The 16,014-nt window shown below is 40.6% G+C and overlaps 2 protein-coding genes and 2 long non-coding RNA genes across 4 annotated transcripts; all 4 read right to left on the reverse strand.

Moving 5' to 3' along the window:
• Window positions 1-237: 237 nt before the first annotated feature.
• polg2 (polymerase (DNA directed), gamma 2, accessory subunit) lies at window positions 238-5,459 on the reverse strand. Its single transcript, XM_058076532.2, has 8 exons — window positions 4,690-5,459; window positions 4,514-4,618; window positions 2,847-2,947; window positions 2,582-2,767; window positions 2,329-2,466; window positions 2,165-2,245; window positions 1,278-1,378; window positions 238-1,195 (listed from the first exon to the last, which is right to left on the reverse strand). The coding sequence occupies exons 1-8, from the start codon at window positions 5,168-5,170 to the stop codon at window positions 1,030-1,032; spliced, it is 1,359 nt and encodes a 452-aa protein (XP_057932515.2). The 5' UTR covers window positions 5,171-5,459; the 3' UTR covers window positions 238-1,029.
• Window positions 5,460-5,818: 359 nt separating this feature from the next.
• On the reverse strand, window positions 5,819-12,546 carry LOC131139278 (putative ATP-dependent RNA helicase DDX5). Its single transcript, XM_058088720.2, has 13 exons — window positions 12,387-12,546; window positions 11,231-11,414; window positions 11,036-11,132; window positions 10,820-10,953; window positions 10,614-10,679; window positions 9,369-9,510; window positions 9,110-9,270; window positions 8,861-9,033; window positions 8,671-8,781; window positions 8,515-8,576; window positions 8,260-8,319; window positions 6,668-6,889; window positions 5,819-6,589 (listed from the first exon to the last, which is right to left on the reverse strand). The coding sequence occupies exons 1-13, from the start codon at window positions 12,425-12,427 to the stop codon at window positions 6,138-6,140; spliced, it is 1,905 nt and encodes a 634-aa protein (XP_057944703.2). The 5' UTR covers window positions 12,428-12,546; the 3' UTR covers window positions 5,819-6,137.
• Window positions 12,547-12,924: 378 nt separating this feature from the next.
• On the reverse strand, window positions 12,925-13,381 carry LOC144899850 (uncharacterized). Its single transcript, XR_013628185.1, has 3 exons — window positions 13,271-13,381; window positions 13,101-13,205; window positions 12,925-13,013 (listed from the first exon to the last, which is right to left on the reverse strand). It is a non-coding gene; the product is annotated as an uncharacterized LOC144899850 (long non-coding RNA).
• A 1,166-nt stretch (window positions 13,382-14,547) lies between these two features.
• LOC144899811 (uncharacterized) lies at window positions 14,548-15,518 on the reverse strand. Its single transcript, XR_013628111.1, has 3 exons — window positions 15,367-15,518; window positions 15,204-15,287; window positions 14,548-15,072 (listed from the first exon to the last, which is right to left on the reverse strand). It is a non-coding gene; the product is annotated as an uncharacterized LOC144899811 (long non-coding RNA).
• Between the last annotated feature and the right edge of the window lie 496 nt (window positions 15,519-16,014).

Genomic DNA, 16,014 nt, shown 5'->3' on the forward strand with positions numbered 1-16,014 from the left:
AGTGCATTACCGCCACCTTCCGGTTGTGAATGATTCCTATGGCTTACAGGCTATACCTGGGGTCTCAAATTTACCTGGGGGCCACTGGAGCTCGGGTCTGGGTGAGACTGGGCCGCATCAGGTTTTCAAAAAACAAAAACAAAAACCCATTTATTAAAAACAGAAAAATGAATAAACTTAAATAATAGCTCTGATAAAACATTCCACTGTTCTCAAATATCTTACTTTTTATTTTTCTACACAAAATAAAATGAAAAATAAATAAACAAATCAAGAATAAAGAAAATCAATCAATCAGTAATAAATAAATATAATAACAATAAAACGGCAAATAATAAAAACTTAAGAAACCACATATAGTTGGTGGGTAGACAAATTATTTTTTCAGATTAAAATGAACAAAGCATTATTAGAGCCCTGTAGATGTGACAAAACACGACTATAGTCACATTTATACTCTTATTTACAACATATTGCGCAACTGCAGGGTCTTGAGACACATGCTAACTCGCAAACTAGACAGCTAGCGACCTAAACGGTAGCCTTCAAGTTATTTCCTTTAAACTTAAATAGCCAAAAACTTACCACTTCCACACGGATAGGGAGGATAACTATTAACAGTTATTTAACCTTTAACATGAACATTAATCAAACGTAATATTTTTTTCTCTGTACATGATACCATACAGCATCCATATCAAACTTGCGTGGGCCACAATAACATTAAACTTTCATATCAAGGCGGGGGCCTCAAACTAGTGGCCTGCGGGCCACATTGAAAAATTGCAATAATTTACATTGTGCACTGTTGGATCTTAAGGAGGTTGTAACTTGAACTCAAAATGCAGAAATGAGAGTGATACATACTTTATTGCAAACAAACTGATATAGGTTCATCAGCTAGTTTATAGCTACAAAAACGGAAACCCCTGTAAAATATACATAAAATGTTCAAAAATGACTCTGTAATGAGTCGTTTCACATTCTTGTTGTGAAATAGGCAGTATATCAAATCACCAAACACATCATTTACATATTTTCTGCAGCAGAAATGTATCTGCAGAGGAAGTTCTTTATGTCCGAGATGTGCATGGTTTCTTTGATGGCAGTGTCTCTGCTGCGCACCTGCAGGAGGCCACTCTCTAGTGTGTTTTCGCTGATGACAGCAGTGAAAAGTACACCCATCTCATCATACCTGAGAAGCGTTGACACAATAGTGACACACGTTAAATATGATTTGCCTTTTCAAGTTTGTGAAAGTGCACGATATACTTTACTTGGCGTTTAACTGCTCCATTGGTGTTGACGTTGTTTCAAGATATCCAGGCCAGACTGAAATCTTTGCTTCCTTCAATTCCTGCAGCAGGCCTTCGCAAACCTACACAAGCACAAAAAACGTGGAGTTACTTTAGTTATGGTTTATTTGTTTCGGAATTCAACATGTTCATAAAGGAGTATCAGAGCTTATTTAATCCTACCCCTTCTCCATGTCTATTACTAATCATTAATTCACACCATAGGTTTAACACTAACAATTATTAATGTACATTTTGTCACTTTCCAAATAATATAGAAAATAGAGACTACAGTATGTTGCAATGGATTGATAGCTTATGCAATGATTAAAATAAGAAAAGAATGATAAATACTAAATAAAATACAAAATAATGAACTGGGAACTTCCACCCTCGGCCATCTCTTTGCATGTTCTCCCCGTGCATGCGTGGGTTTTTCTCCGGGTACTCCGGTTTCCTCCCACATTCCAAAAACATGCTAGGTTAATTGGCCACTCCAAATTGTCCATAGGTATGAATGTGGGTGGGATTGGTTGTTTGTCTACATGTGCCCTGTGATTGGCTGGCGACCAGTCCAGGGTGTACCCCGCCTCACGCCCGAAGACAGCTGGGATAGGCTCCAGCACCCCCCGCAACCCTCATGAGGAAAAAGCGGTAGAAAATGAATGAATGAATGAACTGGGAACTGAACTGCACTAGCTTGTGCAGGGACAAGGAAAAAAGAACAATAAAAGTAAAGCTAAAAATACTATTAAAATAAATGTCCTATAATTGGTTTTATGTAAATTACACATTGAATTAAAATAAGTTTCAAATAATAATTGATAGCGCTCAGGCCACACAGCAAGGCATCATTCTCATGTTCTTACCTGCCTCAGCTCCATCGTGGCTCCCCTGCCAATACCTAAAGCCACTTTGACTGGCGCTAACAATGGATGCAACTTCAGCACCTGAAGTCAACCGGGAAAAAATATATAATTATTAATAATTTGCATAAGGATTGAAGAAATAAGTAGACTCATTGTCACAGCACCTTCCTCTGCTGCAGCTGCTGCTTTGCATTTTCTCTCTTGTGCAGCAGCAGGGAGTTGGACAATAAGGCCAACAAACCACGGTCAACGTTTGCTGTTACAGAAACCACGTGAGGTACTGACTTGCGCCCATCTCGACTCTGTGGAATGTTTGGAAAGGAAAAAAAAGAAGCAAGGCAGTCATGATACAGACTCCAGCTCACAAATACGGCACACCTCAAATGTCGCCACTGAGCAGTGTGGATGTCCCCTGACCTGGAGTTTGGAGCGCATTCCTTTGTGGATGTGTAGCAGCTCGCAGTCTCCTCGGCTCCACAGCACCTCCAGGGGCTCCTGACCCCATGGGAAGTTGTAGAAGATCTTTACACCTCGGGATGCTGGCCCTTCCAGTTCCTCCTGCAGGACGTCACTGCTGCTGAAGTCTGACGGAGCGAGGGCAAACTGGGCAAAAGCAGATGAAACACATTAACGGCCACTGGCCATTTTCCATCCAAAACATGTTCTCTCACGAACAACTCACTTTTCTCCACCATTTCAGCCTTTGTCGAGCCCAGTGGTCCAACCATTGTGAGGAGGTACGAGGGGAGCAGAACCAGACAAGAGATGCTTGAGTGATTTCAGCTGGAATTACAGAAATATTATTTTAGAATTACATACAAGCGCTGTTGTATTTACAGCATCACAAAAGTGAGTACATCCATCCATTTTTATCTTCTCATGGGACAATACTATGGTAACTGACCTGGAATATACTTGAATATAGTCAGTATACAGTTTGTGTAGTAGTATAGATTCACTATCCACTGAAAATGACTATGGCGCTGGGGGGAGCTGTGGTTCACTGATGGGAAACATTACTTGAAACATACTGAAAAAGCTTGATACCCTCCATGGAAGTTTTACAACATAATAAAGACACTAGACTAAGCACACCTCAAAGTGCTCAAAGAAACCTGAAGGCCGAGGTGATGGAGTAGCCAGGTCAGTCTCGGAAAGAAAAGTGGCAGAGGATTCCAGTGACAACCTCAGTAGTCTGGTGAATTCCATGCCCAAGAGGATTAAGGCAGTGTTAGATAACAATGGTGCTCACAACTAAGGACACAGTTTGGACATGTTCACAATGAGGTGAATGTGCGTGTGTTGACATTTATTTAGACCAGGGGTCTCAAACACGCCGCGCGCGGGCCAAATGTGGCCCGCAGGACACTAGTTTGAGGCCCCCACCTTGATATGAAAGTTTAATGTTAGTGCGCCCCGCGCAAGTTTGATATGGATACTGTATGGTATCATGTACTCAGAAAAAATTATTACGTTTGATTAATGTTCATGTTAAGGTTAAATAACTGTTAATAGTTATCCTCCCTATCCGTGTGGAAGTGGTAAGTTTTTGGCTATTTAAGTTTAAAGGAAATAACTTGAAGGCTACCGTTTAGGTCGCTAGCTCTCTAGTTTGCGAGTTAGCATGTGTCTCAAGACCCTGCAGTTGCGCAATATGTTGTAAATAAAAAGAGTATAAATGTGACTATAGTCGTGTTTTGTCATGTCTACAGGGCTCTAATAATGCTTTGTTCATTTTAATCTGAAAAAAACAATTTGTCTACCACCAACTATATGTGGTTTCTTAAGTTTTTATTATTTGCCGTTTTATTATTATTATTATATTTATTTATTACTGATTGATTTTCTTTATTCTTGATTTGTTTATTTATTTTTCATCTTATTTTGTGCAGAAAAATAAAAATTAAGATATTTGAGAACAGTGGAATGTTTTATCAGAGCTTTTATTGTAGAAAATCGGAACCAAAGCACTGAAAAAGTTTGTTTATTTTTCTGTTTTTAATAAATGTGTTTTTTTTTTGGAAAACCTGATGCGGCCCAGCCTTGCCCAGACCCTATCTCCAGTGGCCCCCAGGTAAATTGAGTTTGAGACCCCTGATTTAGACCATAACATTGATATGTTGAGTCACTCTCAGTGGCCTCAAGCCATACACTGACTACTCTATAGTATATCCATGTTTAATTTCTATAGTATGGATATGTTTGATGAAATGTGAGGTTTGTACTATTTGCATCTTCAACAGAATTGTCATAGTGCACTCTACTGATTACAGAATGAAGTCTGGTCCTCCAGACATAAAGATTCATAAAAGGACGTCTGAGGGAGTGTATGTATGACACCTCACCAACCAGTGCCATCTTTTGAGGGCTGGAAACACCGACCAGTCTCGGCTAGGCCAAAAGGGAGCTTCCTGTTTACCATCTCAAACGAAGGGACGAAGTGTTCCAAAGCACCTGAGAAAAACATACACTGAATAATTGTCATCTCATATTTTCACTTTATTCGGACTATTTGACTATTTTACCTTGAAATACATTTGTCCTCAACAGCGCTGAGTTCTGCAGAGATATGTGGACACTGTGGATGAGCTGCTCCTTGCTCAGCTCTTTCTGCTTCAGTATCTTATTGAGGTCATCAGGTTCTGTAATTCTCAGGTGTCCCCATCCGTCCACCGCTGCTTCCGCACTGCTCGTCGGAGTGTTTATCCCGAATATCTGAGCCCTGGATCCAGTCATTGAAGACCACCACTGGTGCAGCACATTCCTCCTAAAATTCAGACCCAGTGGTCCGTAGCAGCAGGTCGTCCCACGCTTGAATAGTTCCACATTGTTCTCGCCAGGAGAAATAAAGTGTCTGTCAACAAAGAGTTGCAGCAAAGTCCTACACGGGTTCGAATCTTGATTCGTTGGTGGAGTGCAATGTCCTCTTGCGTGTGGCAAAATACTCACTGGTTGACATTTCAATGCACGCCTCGGTCGGACGTTTCTCACTAAGTGAGTTGACATGATTGGTAATTGTCCAAAACATAAAAAAACGCTAATGTACCTATACTTGTAGTTGGAGCAATTGCCATAAACGCTATTGAAATGAGTTGAAGAATCAGGGTTAACAAGTTGTCAATGGAAGCCGAAGACTGTTAGCATAGTTAGCTACACATCATACATTCCGAAATGTCTTCTCCCCAAAACTTTGTAGTCTACTAGTTGCAATGTTTGTAAAACATGAAGTCACGTTGTCTTATTTCAAATTCAATGCGTCATGCCAATACTTCCTTGACGGAAGCGAATACTGCATGTACTTCCGATAATCTTTAGGCGACACATTTGTCATAGCGCCATCTGCCGGACTTGAGTATGTATGCGGGTGTTTAAATTCATGCTTCCTAGGATGTTGAGATTTTTTGTTACATTTCTTATATTCTCACAACAGAAAATACAACTTGTGCTTTAATATAAAATACATTGATTATAATCCCTAAAGATAAAATGTAATTTATATTTAAATATTACTTGTAAATATTGTGTGAACACCTCACAGAAACAGTCTAATAGCAGTGTAATAGCATGTTTGGTTACTTCATTTAGCTCCATGAGTCAATATATAATTTGTAATAGTTTTACCTATGGCATACACAAATTCAGTTGACAGGAAACTCCCTTTTGTTTTTTTATTGAAAAAGGGACAGATGCACATTTTAATATATTCATCACCACATCACTTGCACTAATTTATACCACAAAATCAACACAACGCATTACCTAGCTGAATTACAAAGGAATGTGACACAAAAAAAAGCACAGCACATCACAGTTGCACTGTGCTGTTACGGAATTAACTGCAAACCCTGCTGTATGCAAAAACAAAGTTAAACATGTAATAATATATATTAATTAACAACTATAATAATAAAGTAGATTAAACAAACAAAAAAAATAAAACAAGTAGGTTGAATATTTTGTGTGGACTTAAAATTTACTGTGGAAAGGGTGGAGGCATGGGGTAGGGCACCATCGGAGGTGGAGGTGGGGGTGGTGGCTGTTGGGCCTGTGGCGGAGGTGGCGGTTGAGAGGCAAAAGGAAACGGGTGATTCATGCCATTCTGGGCAGGCCTCTGCATGGCCCCGAACTGAGGGGGGCCCTGGAAGCTTTGGTTAGCAAAGGCACCCACCTGATTGGACGGACCACCAAAACTGCTTTGGCTGTTGCTATAACTGTTGCCGTAGTTACCACTAGAGCTACCACTGTTACTACCTCCGTAACCACCCCCATTTTGTACCTTTCCTCCAAACCCACCCTTTGGCCCATTTCCAAATCCCCTATCGTTGTCCCTATAGTTACTACCACCAAAGTTATCGCGCCTCCCACCACCAGAATACCTATCTCGACGGTCGTCTTTGTAGCCACCACGTCCACCTCTTCCGCGACCTGTGAGAAATCAGGTAAAAAGGAATGGGCGTGGCATGTTTCATAAATCATTGTGTCAATAACGTCATGTTCTTTTACCTCCTCTGTCCTCAGCCATCTGGATCAGCTTGGGGTTAATCGCCTGGTTGGCCTCCCGCAGCACAGAGATGAGGTCACTAGCCTGTTTCATGTTGTTGGGGGTGAAGAAGGTGTAAGCTGTGCCCGTTTTTTGACTGCGGGCTGTGCGTCCAATGCGGTGGATATAGTCCTCGGAGGAGTTAGGGTAGTCATAATTGATGACAAATTTCACATCCTCCACATCTGTGAAAAGTGTTGCAGTGTGGCAAAACGAAACATGGGAGGCCACACAAGATTTTGCACACCACAACAGCCAGACCAAAGCAAACAATTAGCAACTGTGAAGGCTGGGGAAGAGGGTGGTGTTTAGGCTGTGGAGGAATGGGTTAGAGCATCATCACTTTGGCATCATCAATCCATGGGAATACTACTGTGGGAAGAGAGAAACGATGCACACTCCAATTGCTTACCATTGTCCAAATGATCCAAAAAAAAAAACCCACTCACTCCCCTGTTTGTTACCAAGGGATATTGAAAATGGATTTAAGGCTTACCATAAGGAGTATGCATTCACTAGTCCTTTCCCAATGCAGCCAAATCCCCCACAAATTGTCAAGTGACATCCAGGAGCTTCTTCTACGCAGTTGGGCCAGGATATGCACTGGGGCCTCCTCATGTGCCAATAGTGAAGCATTTTTTTGCAGGTCTGTTTTTCCCAGTACACCCTCAAAAGAAGCCACACTGCACATCTTGCCAAGAACAAATAGACCGGCTATTAAGATTGACAGGGGCCCGAGCATTGAGCCTTGTGGGACTCCCTCTCGGTAAAAACCCTTCATCCCTTCATCAGTCTCATCAAGGCAAGATCTCCTAAGAAGCCAGTGTTCACTTGAGAAAATGTCTCTCGTTGGCAGGTCTCGACATGACTATAAAAAACAGGCGATTACAGGGAGGAACTTTGGTTTGAGCTGTCTGTCACTCTTTCTCCTCACTAGCGCTTCCCACTAACCCCTAAGCACATGTGCCAGGTCTTGTCAATTTTCAGAGACACGTTTTCAAACTGCTCTCTCCATTTCAAGGAATCCAGCACTTTGACGGCGAAAAGGAAATAAAAGTACGTTGATACACGCTCCGAAAGGTAACGATTTGTACCGAATCTCAAACAGGGACTTGCAACACAGCGCTCTGTGACACAACACCATGCATCAAGATTTTTTTTTTTTTTGGCGAGGGTTGTTACGTTTGAGTTGCAAACAGCTGGACGGCATTTGTCGGGTGAAATCCATGGACAGAGAACAGATGTGTGTGTATATTTCAACATGTCAAGAGAGAAAGGCTTAGCCACAAAGCCTTTTGGAAAAAAATCACTGGCACACAAGAGCTGTCACCTCTCTAGGCCCACTGGGTGGCAAGCCAGTTGAGCACTTCCAATATGTCATCCTTCTCCCTCTCGAGGCCTGGGACTGTCATGCCTAGTGCCTGCCACAAAGACTCCACCTTAAGGTGAGAAAAACTCAGAAAATGCATAGAAAAGTTAAAGAAAGCAAAAACACTTTCTTTAAATCAAGTGTAACACAGGTAGGGAGATGTGAGATGAGAAAGGGCAAACTGACCTAAACCACGGGATGCCACGTCTGTTGCGATGAGGATTGGTGCTTTGCCATATCTGAACTCTAAAAAGTAGAGGAACAGGCATTTCAGTAAATGAGAGTGAGAACTGTAATTATGTTGCCTTTCCGTTGCGCAGTACCAGCTCTGCTCTACTTTGTACTTTAGAAATGACAAAGACAACAGGCAGTACAAATCAAAAGTTGGTTGAGTTACACAGAGTTGGTACCATGTCATGGAAAAAGTTGTTTCATTCTCACCATTAAGGACCCAGTCTCTCTCCTGCTGGCTCTTGTCTCCATGAATCCCCATAGCTGGCCACCTATGTCATAAAACAACACACACCAGTTTTATTAAAAAGTCATACTTGAGTACAACCAATACACTGAACTACTGGTGAAACAACATGTCCTTACCCGTCCCTTCTCATCCTCCTGGTGAGCTCATCACAGCGCCTTTTCGTCTCCACAAATATAATGGTCTTGTTTTCCTTTTCACTCATTATCTCCTCCAGCAAGCGAATTAGTCTGATTAAGTATTACAGTAGAGAAGAAGAAGAAGATGAAGGCACAAATTCAATGAAACAAAATGGATAATTTGTCTTACTTGTCCTCTTTCTCCATGTCACTGCAAACATCGACTATCTGCAAGATGTTGTGGTTGGCGCTGAGCTGAAGCGCTCCGATGTTGATCTGTACATAGTCTTTCAGGAAGTCCTCAGCCAGCTGGCGGACTTCTTTGGGCCATGTAGCGCTCCACATCAGGGTCTGACGGTCTGGCTAGTAAAGAACACGATTGATACTGAACAGCTCAGTTTAAAAAGGTTTAGGTTAACAATTTCTAAACTGTACACACCCGTATTTGATCCACGATCTTACGGATCTGTGGTTCAAATCCCATGTCAAGCATACGGTCGGCCTCGTCAAGCACAAGATAGGTGCAACGTCGTAAATTTGTTTTTCCGCACTCCAGGAAGTCAATGAGGCGACCAGGGGTGGCGATGCAAATCTCAACTCCTGAAACAAACCCCCGGATGAACGTGTCCTTATTTAAAACATCTGACAGTGTTCCACCAATTCAACTTTCAGATAGAGATACTGTCAGCATAACATACCTCTCTCAAGATCCCTAATTTGGGGTCCTTTGGGTGCACCACCGTATATGCAGGTGCTCTTGAGGCGTGACGCCCTGCCGTATTCAGCGGCAACTTGTTGCACCTGCTGGGCCAGCTCACGGGTCGGCGCCAACACCAAGCACTGCAGAAAGCAAGATTTTGTTTTAAAACATTCCTTCATCCATTTAAAAAGATGCACACCTCGGTCGGAGGAGGTCCCAACATTATTGACATTTGTGTATATTTTGTATTTTGATCATTTTTTCATATGACATGATGATTTAATATAATATCTAATGAACAGAGCTGCTTCAGTAATTTTCTTGTTTGTCTTGACTCATCCTTTTTTGAGAAATGAACATGTCTCTCTTTTCTGTGTGTTAAAGATATAAAAGCAGGTCAAAACACAGCGCTAAAAATGCATATAATGACAAATACAACTTCAAAAAGCTCCAACACCGCTCCATTTGCATATACATTTATTATTATTATGTGACGTGCATATTAACCAAGCTATAGCGACATTGTTATTATAACTATTAACATTGTTACACCAATCAAACTACATTATTGCCGTAATGACACCTTGCTACTAGCCAGCTAACGACTAGCTTTAAAAGGACCAAAATATGACATATGACAAGTATTACATGTAGTGTGACTGTTACGTGTTACAATATGGTCATACCATGGACATAAAAACATAAAACCTTGTTGGAGGTGTTTTAATAACGTGCTATGTAGGCAGCATCACGCACAGTAATAAGCTGTCTTTCTGTTCTTTTCTTTATTAAGTTTTCCTTTAAACTGTACAACTCATGTCAACATAAACGGACCAACTTTTCAGAAAAATAATCACTTGGGTCTCCAATGACAATTGGCTGTTATAGTAGTAAGAAGTTGGTATTGGTAATACCTAACATCAGCTCCTTAGGAGACCCTAGTTCAATTCCACCCTCGGCCATCTCTGTGTGAGTTCTCCCCGTGAATGCGTAGATTTTCTCCGGGTACTCCGGTTTCCTCCCACATTCCAAAAACATGCTAGGTTAATTGGTGACTCCAAATTGTCCATAGGTAAGAATGTGAGTGTGAATGGTTGTTGTCTATATGTGCCCTGTGATTGGCTGGCTTCGGCCACCTGAAGACAGCTGGGATAGGCTCCAGCACCCCCGCGACCCTCGTGAGGATAAGCGGAATGAACATCAGCTCCTATGTCTGGAATTACTGTGAGGATGCTTTACTTACAATAGGTCCATCACCATGCTCCAGGAAGGGTTGATGTTGAATGTGCACAATTGCAGGTAGAAGGTACTGAAGAACAGACAAGAACATGTATGTTAGTATTTGTATGTTATCATTAAACCAGTAAAATTGCCATATATATTCAAAAGGATGTTTTTTTTTGCCCACAAAACGTTCAGTGCCTTCTAAAAATATTGGTATATACTTACGGCCAGGGTTTTACCAGAGCCCGTTTGAGCGATGCCAACCATGTCTTTGCCACCGAGAGCCACTGGCCACCCTTGAGACTGAATAGGGGTTGGTTCAATCCAGTTCTGTTTAACAATAACATCCATGACATAGCCTGAAAAACAAGATAAGGCTAAGTGAACCCTGGAGTGATTACGTTCGAAAAAAGGGTGATGGAAGCACGAGTTCCAACTCACTTGGAAAAGCTGCTTCATGGAACTTTACAATTGGTTTGGGGCAATCTCTGCCTTTCACTGTAACTTCTTTGCTTCTTCTGTACTGCTCAATCTCTTGCTGAAAGGTGAGAAAAAAGAAAACAAACACAGTAAAAGTCATAAAGCCCAATGTTGTTAAATTCGATAAAAAAGTCAACAAAAACAAATAAATCTTACAAGTGGTCTTCGGCTGACGTCTGGATGTTCCTGGTAGAAGTTCTTTTGAAACTTGGGAAGTTCATCTAGGTTCCAGTGTCTCTTTCTTAGCCTGTCACCAGGGTTGCCAAACTTGGCAGGTGGAGGTCCACCCCTGCTACCTCCTCCACCACCACCTCCATAACGAGGAGGTCCCCCACCATACCTTGTGTAGAGGAGACACAGAACTCACAATTGGATCTCAAAATGAGAACTATGAACATAAAAACATTGCAGATTTGTTGTTCTCTATAATAATAATCTGATTCGAAAGTAGAGACTGGACAGTCAAGAAAGTTTCTCGAAAAAGGGTTACTTCAAGACGTCTCTCAATGGCAAGTAGCTTTAGCATTTTAGCGTTGTTTAGCATCACTTACTGCTTCTTCTTCTGTTTCTTTGACACAACCAAGTAATGTTGGAAAGGTGTCAGGCTTCAGCAACAGTTTGTTGGCTAGTTCAGCTGCATAGCGTCCCATATTCACAAAACAGTCCAGTATGAAAGGCCGTTGACAGATTAAAATACATTTCTTTTGTTGGTAGGGAATCTGGAACTCAACCACCTGTGTCTGATGGTGGCCTCTTTATAATAATAACATTAATTTTCGCTTAACATTAGGATGCTTTATTTTGAAATGAATTGTTGCTGCAGAAATGCATTGTATTTTCAAAATAAAATAAAATTTCAGTCGTACTGAAATTTTAATCGAATGTCGCCTTAGAGTAGACTCGGCCTTCTGTATATTCCATGAAATGTATTAGACCACTACTGGAAAACGCTTCAAGTCAAGTCAATTTGTGAAACGAATCATATTCGAGTAGAAGTCATTCAATAATGTTGTTTGTTGTTGGTGACTTTTCTTTTTACGTTTTTTCCCATAATGGCGTTCGAAGTGCAATCGCTAGATGTCATCTTAACTGCGAGATATTGGTCGATGTTTCAAATATGTGGTGATGTTACCACATATAAATTTTACCGCATAAATATAAATTACACAAACATCTAATGTACAAATAACATCTAGACATCTTTCAAATCGGTTAATGACAACAACACAAGCATTGACGTTAGCTTGCAGCCATTTGTCCACTGCTTCGTTTTGACAGGAAGAAAAACACCAGGATAATAAAGCACACTTACCCTCTGTCTCTGCCACGGTCTCTGTCTGAAAATCCTGGCATTGTATAAAACGACTGTTATTGTTTATATTTTAAACAGATTGTGATAAGTCTACAGTCGGTCTGCACAAACAACGACTAGGCTAGGTAGAAGAGACGGCAGTGACGTCAAAGCAGGGCGAATAACTTCGTCGTATCATTGCGCGTAAGCTGGGGCACCACAACTTTACTGTATATCCATGCGCCACTCACGTTGTACGAAGTTCCACAAAAAATGTTTAACTCTTTTTATTTATTTCCACCTTGAATCCAATAATTTACATAATAACATCACATCACTTGACAAAAAGGGGGCTTTGTTTTTTATGAGAGCAAGCTGTTGCATTCATTCATTCATTCATCCATGTGATGGACGTTTTCCATTGATTTGCCGGTCCTCCCTGTGTTTCAAGGAGAGATAAGTTCAGTAGATGCAGATTCTGCATGTTTTTGTTTGATCAAAACCAAAAATACTTAATATCAACATGCAAGAACAATATCAAAATGCTACTCACCTCTTTTTTTAGTTCCTCGTTCAACTTAGCAATTGTAGTCCTGAGATGGCAGATATATGCCAATAGCTGAGATGTCTTGGCCTTGTCTTTTTTCACTATAGCATAAAGTTAAACAACCAACCGACGAACTTTGAGTAAACATTTAATCGTTTTGAATCTTTGCAGCCAAAAAGAAAACTTACCTTGGACCCCGAGACTGATGACCCCAATCAGAAGAAGGACACACAGCATACCCAGGATCATCAAACCCTTTTTGTTTGTCTTTTTCCTCGGGTCATTTAGGACCGCTTAACAAAACAAATAACCACAATTTCAGTCCTAGAATTCTTAAAAATTGACATACTGTACATACGTTGTTGTTGTGTTTCAGTTGGTATATTTTGCGGAGTGCCCTCCACCCAGGGTTTGTCGTGCACCCTCAAGCTCTCTACGCTGACATAAATGTCCAAACTTTCCACAACGGCCTCCTGAGGACATTGGCGCTTCTCACACACAGTGTACAGGTCATTTGACATGATTACAAATGCTCTCCATAAAAGTTGTTCTCTAAACACGTTAAAAAAGGAACATCAGAAATGAGGAAGAAGCAGATCAATATCTCCAGCACTGTATATATGTTTCTGCTTTATGGATGTTTTTGATTGATGGTCCCTGCATTGTCAGGTAAGTCAAAATGCTGGTCGAATTTGCCAGACATTCATTTGTAAAACACTGAACCATTCCTGTCTGTTCAATAAATCAAGCAACAACACATGTGTTTGTTCCTAACGACAAAAATGTCCCACTGAAAATGTAATATTTGAGCCCACATTTATCATAAAATGAAATACTGTAATTGTTTATGTTAAGATTTCAATTTGGACCATTAACTTTTTATATTTGTCCATTAGATGGTGCGACTTTTCCCCTTCAAAGCATGCAGCAAGGTTACAATAAAGGCTTCCTGCAGGGATGCCTGTGTTGGATAATGGTGTATTTATTTATTAATAGAATGGAAAGAATAATAGAGCTATGTCAACATACTGGCCTTTCCATTTCATACTTTGCTTTGGGCTGAAGTATTTTTTTAACGACAAATTTAAAGTGGGCAAAAATATGAATGCATCATATTTTTACAGCAAGAAGTCATTTTTTTTTGGGTTTAAAATCTGCAATGGGTGGTTAGCATGGAGGCCTCACAGCTAGGAGACCCGAGTTCAATTCCACCCTCTGCCATTTCTGTGTGGAGTTTGCATGTTCTTGCCGTGCATGCGTGGGTTTTCTCTGGGTACTCGGGTTTCCTCCCACATTCCAAAAACATGCTAGGTTAATTGGTGACTCCAAATTGTCCATAGGTATGAATGTGAGTGTGAATGGTTGTTTGTCTATATGTGCCCTGTGATTGGCTGGCCACCAATCAAGGCCCGAAGACAGCTGGGATAGGCTCCAGCACCCCCTGCGACCCTCGTGAGAATAAGCGGTAGAAAATGAATGAATGAATGAATCTGCAATGCAATGCATGAAAATCTTCTCAGGAACTAATGACAACCATAACAAATACTTGTTGAAATGTATTGCACAAAATTTGTATTCATTATTTTATTCAATTAAACAGTGTAGTTCTGTCAACATTCATTTCATTTCATTGGCTGCATCATACATAACCCATTTGTATTTCTCCCCATATTTCATTTAATAACAATTCTGATATTCCACATGGTTGTTAAATAGGCTCTGTGTTGATGACCCAGTCCAGGATGTACCCCGCCACTCACCTAAAGACAGCTAGGATAGGCTCCAGCATACCTGTCACCCTTGTAAGGGTAACCGGCATATCAGTTATAACCAGATATTCCCTGAACATGATGACCATGGATGACCATGGATGTACTATGTATGCAAGAATTTGTGTATATATTTATGTTCTACATGAGGTTGGGAGTTTAGAAGAGACCAGCCAAGAAGTGAGATGTTGCTAACAACACATGCGTACAGCGTTCTTAAGTTGAGAGATTGTGTTTCGAAGCTCGTCTCTCTCTTTGGTTAAAGCGTTGAATCGTTCTTGTAACCTGTTGCATTGATTCTTCATCTGCTTTTTGCCACAATCCACCTGCGTCTTCTTCACATGCATTTGATCGGTTGGACATGTTTCGTTGCAGTCCTTGTTTGAGAACACTGGGAGAAGAAATACACCAAATATTTACACTTGCACTAAAAAGGATGTAATTCGAAAAGCTACTTTGACATATTGACATATAATATTGCAAACAGTGACTACTTTTTAATTGATGTTTCTTGCTACTTACACGTGAGACGTAGAGAAACGTTAAGTGTGGCTTGAATGACGCACACAAGTCCAACAACTAGAAGTGCATAACAGATTCTTTGTTCTGCAAAAGGAAAAAAGAGAAAATGTGAATGAAATGAAAAGTCCTGTGTCCTGATGTCAAATGATGATGAATGTGTTACCGGTAAGATACGCATTCCTGCTGTCTGATGGACGTGGCATCTTTATTTTTGCTGCGTCCACCTTTTCAATCCACAAAGATCACTCAACTGTACATGTGTGTGCTTATATTTTTAACATGTCCTCCCCACCCCCTCCACTTCATGATGACATACTGGACAAACTGAAATGTGGTTAAAGCAGAGGTGAGGAAACAGTTGTGTGGAAAATTACAAAAGCATGTTCTGCTTATGTGATTTTTGTTTGCTTTCATTGAAGCCATTATTATTACCTAAATCACAAAGATGGGGAGTTAATTGGAGGCAGGCAATAATTGGAGGGACATGTGAAAGCTCGTTATATACTGTATATCAGCTTAATAATGATTTGGAGTGCATGAGAAAGTTGAAAGAAATACACAGCTCTCTTGGATCACATGGTCATTTGTTACGAATATAACCCCTGGCAAAAATGATGGAATCACGTTCATTCAGTTGTTTAATTTTGTAGAAAAAAAAGCAGATTACAGAAATGCCACATAACTAAAGTCATTAAAAACTGCAACTTTCTGGCTTTAAGAAACACTCATGATCAAAATTAGGCATGGTCTGGTATGAGATTCTGACTGTATGATAGCCTTGGGTATATATATATATATATATATATATATA

This window comes from Doryrhamphus excisus, linkage group LG9 (genome assembly GCF_037039965.1).
Source record: "Doryrhamphus excisus strain RoL-2023G ecotype Guam linkage group LG9, RoL_Dexc_Guam_v1.1, whole genome shotgun sequence".
NCBI lineage: Eukaryota > Metazoa > Chordata > Actinopteri > Syngnathiformes > Syngnathidae > Doryrhamphus > Doryrhamphus excisus.